General features: G+C 40.1%; 1 protein-coding gene across 3 annotated transcripts in view; it reads right to left on the bottom strand.

Annotated features, from left to right (window-relative positions):
• soga1 (suppressor of glucose, autophagy associated 1) overlaps window positions 1-21,532 on the bottom strand; it is a 141,196-nt gene that overhangs the window by 36,782 nt on the left and 82,882 nt on the right. For 2 of the 3 annotated variants that reach the window (XM_039776561.1, XM_039776563.1), the window contains exons 4-8: window positions 17,877-17,939; window positions 16,141-17,394; window positions 8,245-8,403; window positions 6,567-6,707; window positions 2,088-2,318 (exon numbers count right to left, since the gene is read on the bottom strand). In XM_039776561.1, coding sequence (XP_039632495.1) covers window positions 2,088-2,318; window positions 6,567-6,707; window positions 8,245-8,403; window positions 16,141-17,394; window positions 17,877-17,939 — 1,848 coding nt within the window. The remainder of the gene's footprint in view (window positions 1-2,087; window positions 2,319-6,566; window positions 6,708-8,244; window positions 8,404-16,140; window positions 17,395-17,876; window positions 17,940-21,532) is intronic. The other variant, XM_039776562.1, reaches the window with a different exon arrangement.

Below are 21,532 nucleotides of genomic sequence, written 5' to 3'. Positions count from 1 at the left end.
GAGATAAATGTTGAAATTTCTTTCTTTTCTAAATGGACCCTAGTGTCAGTAAGAAGGCTATAAAGCTTTGAGGTTTCCTTTGGCTACATCTGAGGTTGCACAGTTGATTGCCTCTATCTGCAAAGTAACAAAGAGAGGCTGGCATTTGTAAGTCACAGTCTGAAGAGCACCGTCAAATGACCGTCTGGTTTTGTTCCAGATCATTTAAGTGGAAGCAAGACAAAAAGAAATAGGAAACAGAAAGGAACAAGCAATTAAAAGGTGTAATAGCACATACTGTACATCCCATTGTATGCTTCTTTAACAAAAATGCTTACGACAATGTAACTTTAGCCACGTCAAAACAGCATGTAAATGCCAAAGTTTAAAAACAGCTGTAAACAAATGTTTGTTTTTGTCTATTCAACATTACTAATCTACTGAATAAGATTTCTGATTTGATACTTTGACTCTTTTGCACAGAAAATTAATTAAACCAAATGCTCAATCATTTTGATGTTCATCCATTATAACAATGCTCTTCAGAGCCATTCTAATTTTAAATTAGAATATTCACCACAAATAACTTGTAAAAAAAAAAAAAAAAACGTGAAGTAAGTTGGCCACTATTTTTAAAGATCAGTTTAGTCTGAACTGTGCACTGATTAAGCAGCTAATCTGCACTTCAGTCCACAATCTCTTATTCATTGAGTTAAGCGCCCAGTCATGCAGGTCTACCTTAAATGACTAGATGCTGCCTTTTAGAACATGATAACCAATCGCACTGCACTCTATATGGGAAAAAAGGTGTTACTGCAAGCAGGAAGGAAAGTGACAGAATTTAGGTGTTTCAAAAATAAAATGGACACGTAGTACAATTTGACAATAATTTTGTATATACAAAATCATATCAGTAATCCAAATGACATGTATTCCAACTATCCATCCATGATGAAAACCTCTTAATTCAGCACAGGGTAGCCTAGGAGCTGAACCCTTTCACAGCAAGAGTGAACAAAAGACAGAAAGGGGGCATCAGTTCATTACAGGGGACACATCTGTTTTCACTCATACAGGGTCAATTTAGAGTCACCAGTTCACCTCAACACTCGCACCTCTGGGATATGGGAGAAAAAGTGGAGTACATGGCAGAGAAACGTCATGCTGCTCTGGGGACCACCTGCAAGTGCCATACTGACAATTCCAGGATCAACTACTGTATGGTTAAACTTAATTAAAACAAAACCCCGATGTTAAGCAGAACACTGTCAGTAAAAGCATTTAAACTACAGGTTGGAGGAGAGGAAAGAACTCAACAATATGCAACATATGAGGTAATGCAAGGTTCATATTTAAGTATTTCAGTAATAAATATTCTGAAGTTTTTCCAAGCTAAGTTATAACGTAGGCCTAAGTAGCAGTAAAAACCGGTGTCACTGCCAAGGCTGTTTACATCGTGTCCTTCAAGAGCACTGATAATAATTGCTGTGTGTCAAAAGCTCCCATGGTTACCAAGGGACATTCCCGCCCAGAATGTAAGTGCTTCCCCATGACAGCCTGCAAGCGACTATGACCAACATGCAGACAGCTCTGGAAGGCACATTAAGACAAAACAGCTGAGCACATTATACAAAGACCACATTTACAGGAAAAAACAATAAAATTTGCTGCAGGGTATATCAAGATGGCATAACAGGAAGCTTGCACTGTATATTTAACTCTGAGTTGATGTGAATTTTGGGTAGAGTCTGCTGTTCTCCCACGGGCTGTTTGTTTAAAAATGGCATTGGTATCTGTTTGGTTTGAGAGTTTGTGTTCCTCCACTCTGTCTGGGGCATATTTCACCATTACATTCGTTTTTCTGATATAAATAAGTGAATCAAGAATGTAATAAAATACCTGCATTCACTTATATACTATATGTTAATTCAGTAATTGTTTATTTGAACATTGAACATAATTATTTACCCATTGCAATAAACCTATTTTTATATGATTGCATTTGAATAATGGTGGTAAAAATGAAATAAGAAAACAGATCAACTATGATGCAAACTAAATCAATGCAGGATCCTTTTGAACTATTGATGTCAATAAGCCCCTTATACCTCAAGGAAGTCCTGCTCTTCATTATCCAGCTTCTTGCCCAAGCGCCACTGTTTAAGGAACCACCTGAGCTTAAGGTTGAGCAGGAGGATATTCTTCTTCACTTGTTGAGACTCTTGCACTATCAAATTCCTCTCTTGACTCCAGAATTTCTGCTCCAGACGCGTCTGCAAGCTGAGGCTCTGAAACTCAAAGTCTCGCCGCACTAAGGCCTTCTGTTGCTCCTCTTTCAGCTAAAGGAAAGAGACCATAGTATAAATCAAAACAGCACACATTATTATTGTATACTTTCCATTTTTAAAGCTTATATTTACCGTTTCTCTAATAGATTTAATTATGTTTTTTGCCCTCCTGGCATTTTATTTATCCCTGATTTGCCCTTTTGATTTGGATGCTCCAGTCCCTGGGATCCCTGATGGCTGCTGTCTTGTTCTAACCAAGTTCTTTGTCAGAGACTAATCACTGATGTGGCCAAAGAAGACATCCTTGTGATGTCTCTTGACACTCAGAATAATGAGAAGAAAATTGCACTTACAAAAAAATAAAAAAAGGAATAACACACAACGTAAGTGAACTACAAGAAAGAAAACATTGTACAAAAGAATGATAATACATGAAAACCTGTGGCCTCTCTGATAGATAGATAGATAGATAGATAGATAGATAGATAGATAGATAGATAGATAGATAGATAGATAGATAGATAGATAGATAGATAGATAGATTCTCTATATAACAGATAGATAGATAGATAGATAGATAGATAGATAGATAGATAGATAGATAGATAGATAGATAGATAGATAGATAGATAGATACTTTATTAATCCCAAGGGGAAATTCACATAATCCAGCAGCAGTATACTGATACAAAGAAACAATATTAAATTAAATAGTAATAAAAATGAAAAGAATTAAAATAAAATTAATGTTCGCATTTACTCCCCCGGGTGGAATTAAAGAGTCGCATAGTGTGGGGGAGGAACGATCTCTTTAGTCTGTCAGTGGAGCAGGACAGTGACAAAAGTCTGTCACTGAAGCTACTCCTCTGTCTGGAGATGACACTGTTAAGTGGATGCAGTGGATTATTCATGATTGACAGGAGTTTGCTTCTGGGTCTCTTTTTAACAGGCCTAATGCTTTTCTGTCAGTTTGGGTTGCTAATCCACCTGTTCATATTTCAAGCACACTCTTGTCATCAGCTATTGCTCTACCTCTCTCTGTCTCTGTCGATGACCCTGGCCTCTGTATTCTGCCAGAGCTCCCGCTCTTCTTTAACCTCCAGATTTAACAGAGTCTCTAATTGAGGCAGTCTTAAATCACCAAGAAATGTTCTTTAAATTGATGGGTCTCTGTAGCAGCTTTCACTTTTCCTTTAGTTTTAAATTTTTTTTAAAGGGACAAGACAGTCTCACTCCTATATGTTTGTGCCTATGTGCTGCACCCCTTAGCAGTATATCAGAATTGCTCTTTCTTTATATCTATCCTTCCTGACCTCATCCTGAAATGTGCAACCCTGCTTAGCCTCCACTGCTAGGAACCTTGAGCCGCCTCCTGTAAACCAGAACTTCTTGCCAACTCTCCATGGTTTCTCACTCTAATCTTCTAGGGAAAAGCATTAGACTTCTCTGTCATTTGCTGATTTATGTGTCCTCTTGGTTTCTTGGGAGAATCTCCTCAGACTCCTTCTTAGTTATCTAACTCTAAACTCATGCTGATGTCCCTGCCTGTTCTACTTCTTCAACACCATACTTAACTGGAAATATTGCCATCAGTAGCCACTGTCTTCCCACAATGCTTGTAAAATCTATCCCTCTAAATCTATCCTTGCCAATGTTGGTGTTTGTCTTTGGTGATTAACTCTCTCTGTCCATAACCACCATGTGATGTCTTTGTCCCTTGTAGCCCTTTTTCAGCCCTGCACCCTCGAATTCTGTGTTTAACTGTACAACATTTCTTGCTCTTAGTCTGTACTAAGTTACTGCTTACTACAGAAGTTTTTTTTTAAACTCCTGTTTAAGATTTTTTCTGTTTAAAAGATTATAGATTAATATTTTTCACTTTGTCAAAAGCAGGCAAATAAACTTCAGCAGAAGTAAATTGTTGTGTGCACACTGAGGAACACAGAGGACATAGTGAGAGCCAAAAGGGACTGTGAGACAATCATTAAAGATCCCCAATGATGTAGTCAGACAGGCAAGGGTCAAAAAACAAAGAAAACAAAAATAATCTGAGCGGCAAGTTGAAGGGGAGAACCAATAAGAGTGTGTCTTGAAACAAAGTCAGTGTCAAAAACCAGAACAAACCTCTCTTATTGTTTCTTGAAGCTTTGCTACGGAGACCCATAACAAAGACTTTCTTTGTCCACTGGTGGATAACATTGTGTGTAAATGCCGCTGTATTTATGCAGAGCGAACATTACATCATTAATGCAACAAGATGGGACACGTAACCACAAAGGTTAAAAAATATTAACATTGTTAAAAACAACACTGAGCACAAAGTAAAAAATCATCACAAAATACTAAAAGGGATGCAGAAAAACATGTATATAATTAATAGAACATAACAAAAAATACCTATTATTACAATATTCACACACATAGTAATATACCCTGCTTAAAAAAACACTGAGGGTTTAGGATAAACAACAAATGTCCAATATTCTAGTAAATAAAAATATGCTAATGTCTGTGAAAGAGCACAATTCTGTTTATCTTGAGTAGGAGTGTTGAAAAACTGAATAACCAAAATTTTATTTGCTTTATAATTTTCTAACCAGAACCTTCCTTCAAAAATTAATTTACTAAGTGTCTGAACACAGAACTATAACATCTTCTGCACCTCAATTGGAAAGTATTAACTTTTGAGATCTTTAATAGTGAATAAGGATTGGGAAATACCTGATGTATACCCATAAGGTATCAAAGTCCCAAAGGTATCACGTCCTAGTGAGCTGAAGGACTTCTGGCCTGTTGCTCTGATGTCACATGTGATGAAGACCATGGAGCGGCTGCTGCTTCACCATCTGAGGCCACAGGTCCGCCACGCCTTCGACTCTTTGCAGTTCGCATACCAGGAGAAGGTGGGAGTGTAGGATGCCATCATCTATATGCTACACCGATCCCTCTCCCACTTGGACAGAGGCAGTGGTGCTGTAAGAATTATGTTTTTGGACTTCTCTAGCACCTTCAACAGCATCCAACCTCTGCTCCTTAGGGACAAGCTGACTGAGATGGGAGTAGACTCACACCTGGTGGCATGGATCGTGGACTATCTTACAGACAGACCTCAATATGTGCGTCTTGGGAACTGCAGGTCTGACATTGTGGTCAGCAATACAGGAGCGCCGCAGGGGACTGTACTTTCTCCGGTCCTGTTCAGCCTATACCTGTATACATCAGACTTCCAATATGACTCGGAGTCCTGCCACGTGCAAAAGTTCGCTGATGACACTGCTATCATGGGCTGCATCAGGAGTGGGCTGGAGGAGGAGTACAGGAAGCTAATCAAAGACTTTGTTAAGTGTTGTGACTCAAACCATTTACACCTGAACACCAGCAAGACCAAGGAACTGGTGGTGGATTTTAGGAGGCCCAGGCCCCTCATGGACCCCATGATCATCAGAGGTGACTGTGTGCAGAGGGTACAGACCTATAAATACCTGGGAGTACAGATGGATGACAAATTGGACTGGTCTGCCAATACTGATGCTGTGTGTAAGAAAGGTCAGAGCTGACTATACTTCCTTAGAAGGTTGGCGTCCTTCAACATCTGCAATAAGATGCTGCAGATGTTCTACCAGATGGTTGTGGTGAGTGCCCTTTTCTACACGGTGGTGTGCTGGGGTGGCAGCATAAAGAAGAAGGACGTCTCACGCCCGGACAAACTTGTTAGGAAGGCAGGCTGTAATGTAGGCATGAAGCTGAACAGTTTAATATCTGTAGCAGAGCGACAGGCACTAAGCAAACTCCTGTCAATCATGAAGAATCCACTGCATCCACTTAACAGTGTCATCTCCAGGCAGAGGAGTAGCTTCAGTGACAGATTTTTGTCACTGTCCTGTTCCACTGACAGACTGAGGAGATCGTTCCTCCCCCACACTATGCGACTCTTCAGTTCCACCCGGGAGAGTAAATGCTAACATTATTCAAAGTTATTGTCTGTTTTTACATGCATTTTTATTACTCTTTAATTAAATATTGTTTTTTTTGTATCAGTATAATGCTGCTGGATTATGTGAATTTCCCCTTGGGATTAATAAAGTATCTATCTATCTAACAAAACAAGTAAAAAAAAAAAAAACATTTGCTATGACCCCATCCATTCATCCTGACCCAGCAGCACTGGGCACAGGACTGAAACCCACTTCAACAGTCACATTCATGCTCACTCATGTCTACTGGCTGTTCAAAAAAGTAAGCAAAACCCCCCAGCTTTAAAGCTGTCTTGGTGCTCTGGCGAGCTATTTTTGTACAAACCTGTGTGATCCTCTGAGCAAAGCATTCTGCATCTTCTCTGTATTTCTGCCTCTCCTGAGACAGCTGCTCTTGCAGGCTTTGGATGCTCTCTTTTGCCTCGTAGAGAAGTGACTGTAACTCTTTGATCTGTTCTGATGGCCGCTTAAAAAATAAAAGGAGAACACAATCGCAGCAATGAAATAATTAATGGGAGGGATAATAAGAAGTTCCAATAGCAACACAGTATTTTGTCTTTATTGTGTTAGCAAAATTTACCACCTTTACAGCTTTAGTCTGCTTTGGATATCTGTGGTTTCATGTTCAGGAGATGCACACTAGGGTCCACCTGATTAGCAGCTGATAACACAAATTAAATGGGTGGAATTATATCTACAAAACAGACCTCATGCTCATTAAACAGACAGTCGTGTCCCACAGCATGACTTGCACATGCAGTTCAAACAAGATCATGTTTACTGGTTTAGAAAGGGAACAATACATGCTAAGCCTGAATTATTTGGTTAAAAAAAATCAAATCATATTAATAGTGTGAATGTTAAAGTGAATTTGTTTTTTAGTAGGTGGTACATTCTCGTACAGAATTATGCTAAAGAAGTTCTACAGCTAAGATGTTTCACACATCATTCTTGATGAAAGCCCTGGGAGCCTTATAGCACCTGCCTTTTTGAACTTGGCCTAAATCAACTTGCAAGGCTCTATCAAGCTTGGATTTGAAATACACACTGAATGCCCACTACCTTAATGCACATAATTTAATGTTTTGCCCTGACTGGCCTGACTTTGTACACTCATTCTAACATCAGAGTTGACGTGATGAGTAAACTAAAAACTCCAGCACAGATTCATACCTCTCTGAATAAGATAAACTGTTCAAGGACACACTTCTACCTTTGAGCAGATGTGCTACTAGAAACATTATTCAGCACAATTGCAAACTATGATTTACATTGATGAGATAGATGAGAACTATGAGGTACATTTTGTGTTGTAAAACAGATCTTCATACTTGGACATTTATACATGTTTGTCAGTTTTTCATTTCAATAGTTAGAAAAGTGCTTTGACCCTGAATTGCAGCAGAGGGCTGATAATAAAGTGCTGAATGGAATATGTTGAAAAATCACCATTTAGTTATTGTCTTTCTCATACTAAACTGTTATCTAGATCAGTGGTTTTCATGTTCTTTCCTGGGGGACCCCTGTGGCTTCATATTTTGTTGTAACCAGTTTCACAACCAGTGAGCCATTTTATGTCAAAATAATCTCATAGTTGAATTAGCTGGTCTTTTTTTCTCAACTTGCATTTAGAAAATAGTAGTATGACATTCACATTAATAAGAAATGTAGAAATATTTGTATTTTTGCCATCATTTTAGGTTCTAAACTCTCTTTCGTCATTTTTCTATTAATTTGCATTTTTATGCAGAGTTTGCTCTTTTAATTATATCTTAAGAGTTGGGAATTTTCTTGCGTGTGCCCCATTCAGAGTTGGTTCCTGACTTGTACTTAATGCCTCTGGGATAACCCTATGATACCAACTGAGTTCAGCAATAATGACAGAGAGGTAGATGGTTTTGTTACTGTATGTTTTGTGGCATAGATCACCTATTTCTATCCCCTCAACCCACAAGGTAGAAGTAGAAAAAAGGAGAAGAGCATCGTTTTCAAGCTGAGCTTACCTCAATTGAAAGGATGTCTTGCTCATCCCATCGATTGACCTTGGCATCTTGGCCACTTTCGTTGTTGTGGTCTTCAGTTATACCATTAAGGTAAATGTCTTGTGGTCCTTGGATGTGACCGGCTATCTCCCGCTCCATTTGGCCCCTAAATTCAGGCTGCTGCATGCATGCATGGGCAGGTTAATGAGAACAAAACAAAGGATAAAGAAAGGGGAGGTGGAAAGAGGAGGAAGAGGAGGAAGAGTTGGGTGTAATTTGGGAGGGGCAAAACAGAAAATACAAAAATAAAATGGCTCTCATAAACATCAAAAACTACAAGACAAAGAAAAGTATGTAAAGGAAAAACAGATTAATCACAGTGGTGTAAGACAGTGTGGAAAATAAAATTAAAAGAACAATGAGTAGGAGTATGGGCTGGATTTGTGCCTGGGGTTTATGTTTGTGTTTTGTTGGGAAAGAAAAACAGAGAGAAAGAAAGGGAAAAAGTGTGCAAACACCAGTTATGGTGCACATGCAGTGAGAGGGAGAAAGGACACCCTAAACTTCCCTGTGGCAGTGAAAAATAAAGACAAGCTCATGCTAACAAGCCATGTTTGGAAAGACTGGCTTTAAGTATTCACTAAACAGCTTGACAGGTAACAAACACCAGGCTAGTAATATCAAACAGAAGAATGTTTTCTCCTAAACTTTTTATTTCCAAATAAAATTCCTAAACAAAATATTTATCTGTTACTGCTTACAGTTTCCTGGAACCATTAAGTATCACACTGAAAGTATCTGAGACTGCAGGGCTGACCATAACATAGACAGGGGACAAGACCACTTGTAAAGGACAAGGGCTAATCCCAATAAGAAACATAATCATAAGAAAGTTGTCAGTTAACATCATAAATCACACAATTTGTGAATCCTCACCAGTAACTTGAACAGTTACACTTTCAGCTAACCTGTTTGGTTCATTCAGGAGAATACCTCTGAGACTTGTTACTTTCACATTTACAAAAAGAACACGAAAACCACTAAAATGTTCAGGTTATTGCTGTAGTACTGATTTGATATTAAAATGTATTTTGTTAATTTATATGAACATGCCTACAACTTAGAAGAAAAGCAAAAAACCTGGTACTCTTAAAGCTGCCTTCCATGAAACAATAGGAGCTGTTTCTATGGTAATTAATTATACACCAACTTTATTATTAACATTAATAGTAATAATTATCATCATTTAATTTTAAATGTTTATTAGAAATAAACCTTTATGGCATATGTTTTTAAAGTAATGGCCTGAAATTGGGATGTTTGGAATCGTGTTACACAGTTGTACCTGATGGGAAAGGGTCACAAACAGTTTGCGATAGGTCACTATGGGCAGTCTAAGCTTAATTCTGCTATGATGTGTATCTGTGATTCCCCAAGGGGGGCAACCCAACCCTAGATAACTGTTGATAACGACTCTCCAAGAGAGACAACCCTCACCCCCTTGGGATTCTCCACTGGGGTATTCCCCTGGGGTGATAGTTGCTGGTAATTCTGTTGTTCTTGAAGACACAAAAAAGGAAAAATAGGGACAAGAGAAAAAAACGGTTTAACAGCCATTGCTCTATGATATTAAAACTGACATCGGTACCTTCTCATTTTTTTTGTTTGTTTTAAATTGGTTTAATATGTGCAAAATCACATCTTGCTGATATTAATATTGTTAGTGATGACTTGCAAAGCACTTTCTGCAATTGCTCTTGGAAGGCTGATGAAATGTACAGTAAAGATTAACTGGTTAATTAATTTTACATTTGGGGTGCTGCACAAATGTGTCATAATCAGAATTACTATCATGAATGACTAACATAATGTTTGGTTATATACGTAGCACCCTGATGTGTGGAGTACAAGTCCAAGGAGGTTATGCTCAAGCTTCAAAATGCACTGGTGAGGCCTCATCTGGAGTACTGTCTGCAGTTTTGGTCTCCAGGCTACAAAAAGGACATAGCAGTGCTAGAAAAGGTCCAGAGATGAGTGACTAGGCTGATTCCAGGGCTACAGGGGATGAATTATGAGGAAAGATCAAAAGAGCTGAGCCTTTTCAGTTTAATCAAAAGAAGATTAAAAGCAGATATGACTAAAGTTTTAAAATTACAAAGGGAATTAGTCCAGTGGATCAAGACTGTTCATCAAATAAGTTCATCAATAACATGGGGACACAGCTGGAAACATGTTAAGGGTAAATTTTGTACAAACAATTGGATGTGTTTCTTTACACAGAGAACCATAGACACATGGAATAAGCTACAGAGTAGTATGGTAGACAGTAGGACTTTTTGGTCTGTTCTAATCTACTCTTCAGTTATCTTATCTACTTGAATTTGTCCATTTGTCTATCTATTCTGTGAGCTTGCTTTATCCCACTGAGGGCTGAATGGAGTTAAGGCACATTTTAGCGACACTGGACTCAAGGCAGAAGCCAAAATTGGATCTGCCCACTATATCAATTTTAATATTCATGCATTTTCCATTGAAACTGGTTATGTTTATTTTTAACACATGCAAAGTGTTCTCTACATATGTGACACAGATATAGATGTTTAATAGGGATCTTTATTGGAGACATTTTGGTTGCAGACAGTTTGTCATAATCAGAGGTTTGCGTTCTGTTGGACCAAGTTAAGCAGAGCACCACTGTTCTTCGCAGTTCAAAATCACTGCCTTTACTTCGAATGTCGTCTTCACTAGGGATTCACTAGGGATTGGATTGATTTAGAAATGTGGCACTCTGAGATTTTGCTCCGCTCTGTGTGGTTCTCAGTGTGTTTCTCTATCAGATTATCAATTAGCTTTCTATAGTCAGCACTACAGCTTCTTAAGGTCATAAACATCAACTGACACTCATGGCCGACCAGCTGACCCCAGAACAGATTGCTGAATTCAAGGAGGCTTTCTCCATGTTTGATAAAGATGGTGATGGTACCATTACAACTCAAGAGCTGGGCACTATCATGAAATCCCTGAGCCAGAACCCAACTGACCAAGAGTTGAAAGACATGATCAGTGAAGTGGATGCAGATGGGAGTGGATTGATTGATTTCAACAAATTCTTAACCATGATAGGGGTGGGGATCGATCTGTTCTTAACTCAATTTTTCTTTTTTTAAAAACTTGATTGCTTTGTTTGGATTGTAATAAAATTAATAAAAAAAAGAAATGTGGCACTCAGTGAACCAACTACTTGTTTCCACCCAGTTCTAAGCAAAATTCAGTTATGGTTATGGTGAGGGATGAGACAAAGAGCGGTTCAACAAACCTCCAATGATGAAAGAAAACTTTGGACAACGTTTTCCCTTTCATCGGATGCAGGTCACTGGAGCCCCCCTCTGGAGCCAGGGCTGGTGGTGGGGTTCGATGGCGAATGCCTGGTGGCCGGGCCTGCACCCATGGGGCTTGGCCGGGCACAGCCTGAAGAGGTAACGTGGGTCCTCCTCCCCATGGGCTCACCACCCATGGGAGTGGCCAATGAGGTTGGGTGCAGTGTGAGTAGGGTGGTGGTCAAAGGCGAAGACCTTGGCAGTCTGATCCTCGGCTACAGAAACTGGCTCTTGGGATGTGGAATGTCACCTCTCTGAAGGGCAAGGAGCCTGAGCTAGTGCGCGAGGTCAAGAGGTTCCGGCTAGATATAGTTGGACTCACCTCGACGCACAGCTTGGACTGGAACAAATCTCCTTGAGAGGTGCTGGACTCTCTGCCACTCTGGAGTTGCCCCCGGTGAGAGGCGCTGAGCAGGTGTGGCCATACTTATTGCCCCCCGACTTGGAGCTTGTGCAATGGGGTTTACCCCGGTGGACGAGAGGGTGGCCTCCATCTGCCTTCGGGTGGGGGTAAGGGTCCTGACTGTTGTTTGTGCGTATGCGCTGAACTGCAGTTTGGAGTATCCACCCTTTTTGGAGTCCCTGGAGGGGGTGCTAGAGGGCATACCTTCTGGGGACTCCCTCGTTCTGCTGGGAGACTACAATGCTCACGTGGGCAATGACAGTGAGACCTGGAAGGGCGTGATTGGGAGGAATGAACCATACCCGATCTGAACCCGAATGGTGTTTTGTTATTGGATTTCTGTGCTCGTTACGGATTGTCCATAACGAGCACCATGTTCAAGCATAGGGGTGTTCATATGTGCACTTGGCACCAGGACACCCTAGGCCTCAGTTCGATGATCGACTTTGTGGTCGTGTCGTTGGATTTGCGGCCACATGTCTTGGACACTCGGGAGAAGAGAGGGGCGGAGCTGTCAACTGATCACCACCTGGTGGTGAGTTGGCTTCGATGGTGGGGGAGGATGCCGGTCAGACCTGGTAGGCCCAAACGTGTTGTGAGGGTCTGCTGGGAACGGCTGGCAGAGTCCCCTGTTAGAAGTAGCTTCAACTCCCACCTTCGGCAGAACTTCGACAATATCTCGAGAGAGGTGGGGGACATTGAGTCCAAATGGGCCATGTTCCGTGCCTCTATTGTTGAGGCGGCTGACCAGAGCTGTGGCCGCAAGGCGGTCGGTACCTGTCGTGGCGGCAATCCCCGAACCCGTTGGTGGACACCAGTGGTGAGCGATGCCGTCAAGCTGAAGCAGGAGTCCTATAGGACCATTTTGTCCTGTAGGTCTCTGGAGGCAGCTGATAGCTAGCGGCAGGCCAAGTGGAATGCGGCTTCGTTGGTTGCTGAGGCAAAAACTCGGGCATGGGAGGAGTTTGGGGAGGCCATGGAGAACGACTTTCGGACGGCTTCAAGGAGATTCTGGTCCACCGTCCGGCGTCTCAGGAGGGGGAAGCAGTGCAGTGTCAACACTGTATATGGTGGGAATGGTGCGCTGCTGACCTCGACTCGGGACGTTGTGGGTCGGTGGGGGGAGTACTTTGAAGACCTACTCAATCCCACTAACATGCCTTCCAATGAGGAAGCAGAGCCTGGGGTCTCTGAGGTGGGCTCTCCCTTCTCTGCGACTGAGGTCACCGAGGTGGTCAAAAAACTCCTTGGTGGCAAGGCTCCGGGAGGTGGATGAGATACGCCCGGAGCTCCTCAAGGCTCTGGATGTTGTAGGACTGTCTTGGTTGACATGTCTCTGCAACATCGCATGGACATCGGGGACAGTGCCTCTGGATTGGCAGACAGGGGTGGTGGTCCCCCTCTTTGAAAAGGGGGACCGGAGGGTGTGTTCCAACTATAGAGGGATCACACTCCTCAGCCTCCCTGGAAAAGTCTATTCGGGGGTTCTGGAGAGGAGGGTCCATCGGATATTCGAACTTCAGATTCAGGAGGAACAGTGTGGTTTTCGTCCTGCATCAGGCTCTGCATCGGTCTGTCGTGGTGAAAAAGGAGCTGTGCCATAATTTGAAGCTCTCAATTTACCAGTCGATCTACGTTCCTACCCTCACCTATGGTCATGAGCTATGGGTAGTGACCGAAAGAACAAGATCGCAAATACAAGTGGCTGAAATGAATTTCCTCCACAGGGTGTCTGGGCTTTCCCTTAAAGATAGGGTGAGAAGCTCAGTCATCCGGGAGGGGCTCAGAGTAGAGCCGCTGCTCCTCCACATCGAGAGGAGTCAGATGAGGTGGCTCGGGCATCTGATTAGGATGCCTCCTGGACGCCTCTCTGGTGAGGTGTTCCGGGCACATCCAACCGGGAGAAGGCCCCGGGGAAGACCCAGGACACACTGGAGGGACTATGTCTCCCAGCTGGGCTGGGAATGCCTTGGGATTCTCCCAGAAGAGCTGGAAGAAGTGGCCGGGGAGAGGGAAATCTGGGCCTCTCTGCTCAAGCTGCTGCCCCCGCGACCCGACCCTGGATAAGCGGAATAAGCTGGACAATAGCAGTGGGCAATATCCATGTGCACAAAATGGCAGCTTCTATCAAAAAACACGGAGAATGGTAAAAGAAAATGAAAACATAAAAAATCAATTTCTAATGCACTCTCGACAATACAGTTAAACTAATAATGATGAAAAATAATAACAGAATCAATGAATGACATATTGAATCAAAAGCAAGCAGGCAAAACTCTTGTGTGAAGTGTCTGGATTCCAGTGCGTTTGCGCTGATCTGTGTTGTTTTAGTTTTTATTCTGACTATTTCACATTTAGAAGCATTCTGATTCATTGTACTTTACATTTGGATTTTCTAAACTGCTCTTTTACTGTTATTAATTTTTATAGTTCTTTTCATAATTCCACCCAGTTGGTCTGACAGGTGGCACTGTTTGTGTGTTATTTTCATAGTGACCACAATATTCCTGTCAGCAACAACACCTGTTGCAAGGCATGAAGGGAGACAGCAACACAAGCTGTGACATCATCATGCTGCAGATAAAAAAGATGGTGATGTGTATTACACTACGTCTGTCCTTGTACATCTATCAAAAGTAAAGATCTGCAATAGTCTAGCACTAAAGAAAAAATAAGAAAACAAAGGACAGGATTACCCTGGTAACATCATTCATAGAATTTTAATATTCACATTGATTTTGAAAAATGTGTTTTATGAGTCAGAGTTCTGCCTATTAAAATCATTAAAGATCATTTTTGACTTACCCTAAAAACAACCTCACTTTCTCTCTGTCACCCTAAATACCATAGGTTCCATTTAAATAAAAAAAGAACCTAATCCAAATCATGGTATATTTAAATCTGAAAAATAACAAGGTTCCCTGTCCTAAAAGAAAGGCAGGAAACTGTAAAACATGTACCTCAAAATCTAATGTGCAAGGCCCTAGGCCACCTGCCTGCTTAATCACAGTGGATTGCAAGTACATTCCCCTAGCAATAAAAGACATAGTAAAAATGGCCATGGCTAATGGCAAAAACCTGCACTTATTTATATTTCAAGCATTTTGTAAATTGCATTTGCCTCTATTCTGTCTGATGACCAGAGCTTATAGCAAAAAAGTAAAGTCATAGAAACATAAACAAATGGACATGGGCAGCCCATTTACCATCAATAAATCTACCTGCGCAATTCAATCCACACTGCGTGAACCAAACAAATTTTACAACTTGCTTTGGCTATTAAAAGGGCATCACGATTTTAAATTATACATGGTTTGAAAGTGAAATGCACAGGAGTTAGTGCTGCAAATTTGTTTAAAATATTTAACCTTTTTTTGACTTCCTACAGCTTAATTTATAATTGTTTTATATAAAAATGTATATATTATTTATGTCTGCAGTATAAACCTAATGAAAAAGAATGAATAATACATGAAGGTTAACTTTAGCAGTCAGGCATACATTCGCAACTCAGCCAACATTACAAACAGCACACTATGATTTTAAAAACACTGTCACAGCCTATAATTAACTATAATATCTCGTTCAGCTTTGCAGATTTGCCTGAATACATCTAGGATCATATATCCAGCCAGACATAATTCCTCTAATTACCTCTTTAATTTTAAAGTATCACTTAACTTTAAAACCCAAACCCCAATCTCTGTATTTTTTCTGTGCTACACATTGTGAACAGCCTCTTTTAAACTTTTAATTCACCAGGAATATATGGGTTTTTTTTTTATTTTAGGAGCTACATTTAACTCCAAAATCAGCAAAATAACAAAAACAAATTATCTTACAATTGCTGTGGGAGTTGTCTTTTCTTTGAACACTAATGCTGCTGAGGACTGGAAACCCTGGTGATGTATGAGACTTGGATCAAATTCAGTTTCCACTTCTCCCTCTACTTCCATGCAAACACTGTTAGTCAAGTGGTTTGGGAAGTTTTCAGTACACTTGCATTGCCATGCATACAAACACTGTTTGCTGTATTCTTGAAGGCTTTAAAATGGACATATCCAAAATGCTATTGCCCTATTTTGGTTAATATGTTAAATCAAAAATGCATTCTTGTAAAAGGAAAAGCCCTCTTACCTTCTGATCACTGCCAAGTTCTTTTCTTGGAACATCTGCTAAAGAGTCTTGTGGCTCAGTTAGAAGACTATATGGCACAATGGCTTCTGTTTGCTCCCTCAATGAGTCTCCAAGGGTGTCTACCTTCTCTATAAAGATGGACAACTCTCTTTGTAAGGCACTCAATCGCATATTAAGGGCATTGAAAAACTTTATGTCAATGTTGCATTCATTTCTTTCCAAATTTTCGCTAAGATTCGGATCTGTTGATTCAACATTCGGACAGAGCTTAGAAAATGACATGAACCCATTGGATTCTGACATCAGCATTTCTATGGCTTTAGTTACAAGTGATGCTTGATCTTTAATGGCAATAAGATCGTCGCAATCTTTGCCTCTGAGAATCTCAGGTGCACACATCTCATACGTATCTCTGTTGTGGTTGCCTTTAATTCTGTTCTTTTGTTCCCTGTTCTCTCCAGAATCATTCTCTCCACCGATGGGACCTTCTCTCCTAAAGGTTGTTGGAACACATTCGGCCGAGTCTCCTGCCTCAGCATCAGTCTCCATTGCAAGTCGAGTGGAGTGGTAGGAGGCCAGATCACAGCGCTGTAAGTTTGATAGCAAAACTCTGTTCTCATACTGAAGCTTCTTTACTTTCCCACTTAGCTCACCAATCTGGAGTTTGGCAGTAATCAGCTCCTCCTGTGATGGCTCACTTATGACAGAACAGCTGTCTTCTGACAGGGTGGTATCCAAGTCATGGTCTGACTTGTACTTGTTTAGATCATTCATTAACATTTTATTCTGTTCCTCAAGCTCTATCAAGGAACGACGCAAAAGATCAGCCTCTTCTTCTACAAACTGGAGGTGCCTTTTAAGTTCTATTATACTTTCTCCATTTTCACCATAATTTGTGGATGCCAGTAACAAGTGGCCTGCATGTTCACGGTCACCTTGGCACTTCATGTCATCCATTTCAGCTCTCAGACCACGGTTCTCCACTTCTAACTCCACAATTCTCCTGCTAAGAATGTTGGCTTCTTCTTCCACTAGTTTTAGGTGAACCTTTAGTTCCGCTTCTCTGGAGTGAGGTGAATCAGCTACCTCCTCTATGGACAGTGAGCTATCAAGATCTCCATACAGAGACCTGTACTTAACCAGCTCCTCTTTCATGCTTTCATTATCCTTTGCCATCTTTGTGAGCTTCTTACACATAAGGGCTGACTCCTCCTTTGCAAAGTGTAGCTGGCATTTGAGATCAGCACTGTCCTCCTGCAATCAAAGGCACAAAGAGAAATCATTAATTAAAGTAGTGCATAAAACCTGAAAACCAATTGACAATAATGAGTAGTACTAACAGCAGTAACGTTAAAACATCAGTAGGGTATAATAAATATCTTAGAATCGCTTCAGTTTGAAATATTCAAACTCCGGATACACTTAAGTCTTGACTGACAATAAAGATTAGGTTCTGTGGGGAAAGAAATGAGCTCTCAGATTACATATTGCAGTAAAAACAGAATGTTTACTTCATTAGGTTATTTCATTCAGCCCATTTCCTTCATGTTTAATCTCTATTATTAACTAATATAGAAAACACTCAAAAATATTAGCATTAGCTTGCACTTTTAATATCCTTCTAGGTAAAGATAATAGTCTTGTATATAATATTAACACCTGTAGGTCAACAAAGCTCATATTCTAAACTCTGAGCATTTCAAGGATGTCACAGGCAATAAGCATTTATTCTTTACCTGAGGCGATGGTTTCTTGTCTGTCTTGCCAACAGAACGTACTCCTCTTTTCTTCAAGGAGTTCTAAAAGACAAAAAATTAATATACGTTTTAATCTCTTTAGCGTGATGTTCACATCTGGAAAAACAAGACAACAATGTTGAATTTTTTTTTCCAACAAGAAAACATGTTATTATGCGTAACGGAAACATGTAAAAATCAAAACAATAACATAAATGCAGTAGGAAACATATAATTAGTGTCTACTGCTGTACTGCTAGCACATTTAGTACATGTCCTTCATGTGACACATCTTTCTTGTCTTTTTACTTGATCACAATCATTTTTCCCCATGCACCTACTTGCAGCACAATGACCCTTTAGTCAACAAACTAACCAGGAATATCACAGTGATTTGGTTGTACAGTGTTGTAAGTATTGGTTTGATTATCCGTATCAATGGCTGATGAGCAAATCACATGGTCATCACTATCGCTTGATTCAACTAATGGTTTAGTTTCCATTTGTTGTACAACTGGCTTTACACTTTCTTGTTTACGTAGCATTGTGTCTTGAAGTCTCCACCCCGCTCATGAATTTTTGATGCATTACCTTAGAGTAGCAAATTGCACTGAAATATTCATGATTCATACAGCATAATGTTATTTTATCCGCTAGATGACAGCAGAATAATGTCCCAAGGGTTACTCGGTATTGACATTGTAAACCAGATCATTAAATGTCACCTCAAGTCTGCATTGAATTTGGATTAACTCAAAAATGTGGTGTGTCAATGCTAGAAACTAGTCCTTCCTGGCTGACTGGATGCCCAGTTTTTCCAATTCCGTGAAACTAATATTACCAAAATTACATTCTAACCATATATACAGGGTACCACAATGCCGATCCTTATCAGCTATTCAACTATTAATCAATGGACTAATAGACACTTTGTCTCCTGTTTGTTTAAACAAATCTGTCTCTTTATGTGTACTCATTATGTACTTAGTCATTTGTATAGCTTACATTTGTATGTACCTGTGAACTGCCACAGTGTTTACCACAAGCACTCAGTGAAGAGTGATATACAAAGGTAAACTGAATTGGAAATTGAATTCAAATGATTGAACACCAGGCTTACCAATTTAAATTTTTGTCCTGATATCTTGTGCAGTTTTTTTAGTTTTTTTTTCCTCTGGAACTGGGACCGAAAGTGAATATGGATAAGGAACAGATCATAGCACCATGAGAGTTGTATTATGTTGTATTTTGTTCAGACATACAAGTACGAATGTCACTGTGTGTTACACATTGCAATACTTCCTTAATTACTAGTACTACTATACTGTAAAAATTATGTATTGACAGTAAGGTGTTGGCTATGTGGATGATACACAGTGATAGAGGGATACCTCAACTAAGAGACTGTTGTTGCAACTGGATATTCATCATATGGGAGGAACCCTGTCAAACCTGGACATTTCAAAAAGGCGCACACGCTGCATTTTAATATGAACATTTATTGTCAGGGCAGTATAGCAGCACAGTGGTAGTGTCTTACAGTAGAACAGGGTTCATGTCCTGATTCCTCCCTGCAAGTTCTCCCTGTGTCCATGTGGATTTCCTTTGGGTGCTCCAGTTTCCTCACACATTTCAAAGACATGCAGATTAGGTGAAATGATGATGCCAAATTGGCCTTGATGTGTGTGTGTTCACCCTGTGATGGACTAGTGCCCTATCCAGTGTTTATTTCTGCCTTGCACCCTGTGTTAGCGGGGATAGGCTCTAAGCCCACCCTCCCACAAGACCCTTGTATGGATTAAGCAGGTTAGAAAATCCATCCATCCATCCATTTTCTAACCCGCTGAATCCGAATACAGGGTCACGGGGGTCTGCTGGAGTCAATCCCAGCCAACACAGGGCACAAGGCAGGAACCAATCCTGGGCAGGTGCCAACCCACCGCAGGACACACACAAACACACCCACACACCAAGCACACACTAGGGCCAATTTAGAATCGCCAATCCACCTAACCTTCATGTCTTTGGATTGTGGGAGGAAACCGGAGCGCCTGGAGGAAACCCACGCAGACACGGGGAGAACATGCAAACTCCACGCAGGGAGGACCCGGGAAGCGAACCTGGGTCCCCTAACTGCGAGGCAGCAGTGCTACCACTGCGCCACCGTGCCGCCCAGGTTAGAAAATGACATGACATTTTTTGCCATATTTATACAGAGTTATATAATTTGAAGTCTGCCTTCTACAAACATTTAAACTGCATTAATACTGTATGAACATGCCTTTCTGTGGTTTGTCAAGTAGAAAGAAAGAAAGAAAGAATCAGCTGTTTGCATTTTTTCTCCACACAGTATGTGAATACCATTATCTAATTTTCTGAATATCATTTAATCAATAACAAGTACAAGGTTTTTGTGTTTTTAACAAATCTTGACAATGCTTTATTCATGATAATTCTCAAAACCTGTCTCTGTGTTCACAAATAATAGCATTTGGCACAGAGACATGGAAAAAGAGAAGCCAGCAGTACCATTTATTTATGAGGCGTTCAGAATGATATCATGAGTGCTTCATCTAACAAATCATATTTTCCAGCTCCACGGAATATTTAAATACTGTCTAAGACTGTCTACTCTTTATAGCTGGGAAACTCCAAAATATAAAAAGTATTATTTTTCTTTCTTTCAGATCAATTTGGTACTTACTACAATGTATTTTCTTTCTTAGCCATAAATACCAACAAAGTAAGCACTTAAACCAAATCTGTGTTTTTTATTTTTTTTTTTCACTTTGAAATGGATCCTTTGAACAACTGGAACATCGACGAGGGGTAACATCAGGGGGCAGAGGATCTTTAATTATCTTTTCACACACTACGAGTTGCCTGCTGAAGTGGATTTTTATTTAAAGGAGAAATGTAGCCTTCTCTGACAAGAGATCTCATTATAACACTCACTAGGTCCTAGATCGATACCCTACCAGTTTGTATCCATTGCCTGGATATTAAGCAATTTATATTTTTGAAGTCAGTTTTTATTTTTTAAAAATTAGCATTTTAATCAGAAAAGCTAATTTTAAAGGGACTTAACAAAAGAACAGAAATAACATTGTACAATTCATAGTGCTGAATGTCACAAACATATTTCTAATAAATGTTTTTAAATGTCAATAGTTTTTTTTTTTTTTTTTAAAGGCAGAGTTCTTTTCAGTACATAACAGCCACACATTCTTCATGCTCACAGTGGGGGGTGGGAGGGCGCAACAATGCGGCATCTTCTTCTCTTACTGGTCTCTGAGGCAGGAAAATAGAAGCAGATACGCAGATAACTGGTATAATACAGAAAATGCACGAAATACTTGAAATAGTGCACTGCTGTATCATTATTTTTGTCTTTTAAAACTTAAACAACAAAATATGAGAGCAAATTTTGACCTACTGTAGTAAATTATGATATGGAACATGCCTTTACTGGATTTAAAAATAATTACCATCACAAAAGGAATTAGAATGGTGTGTTTATGCAGTACGTAAAATGTAATGTTTTTTAACCTGAAATCAATGTCTTTGGCAACAAAGGAGTCCTTTAACTTATTAAAATATATTCTTTTGTATAACCAATGAATTTAAAAATAATCACTGGTATCATGTATTATGTA

Source organism: Polypterus senegalus, chromosome 14 (genome assembly GCF_016835505.1).
Source record: "Polypterus senegalus isolate Bchr_013 chromosome 14, ASM1683550v1, whole genome shotgun sequence".
NCBI classification, from domain to species: Eukaryota; Metazoa; Chordata; class Cladistia; order Polypteriformes; family Polypteridae; genus Polypterus; species Polypterus senegalus.
This window is presented reverse-complemented; position numbering and strand designations above follow the sequence as displayed.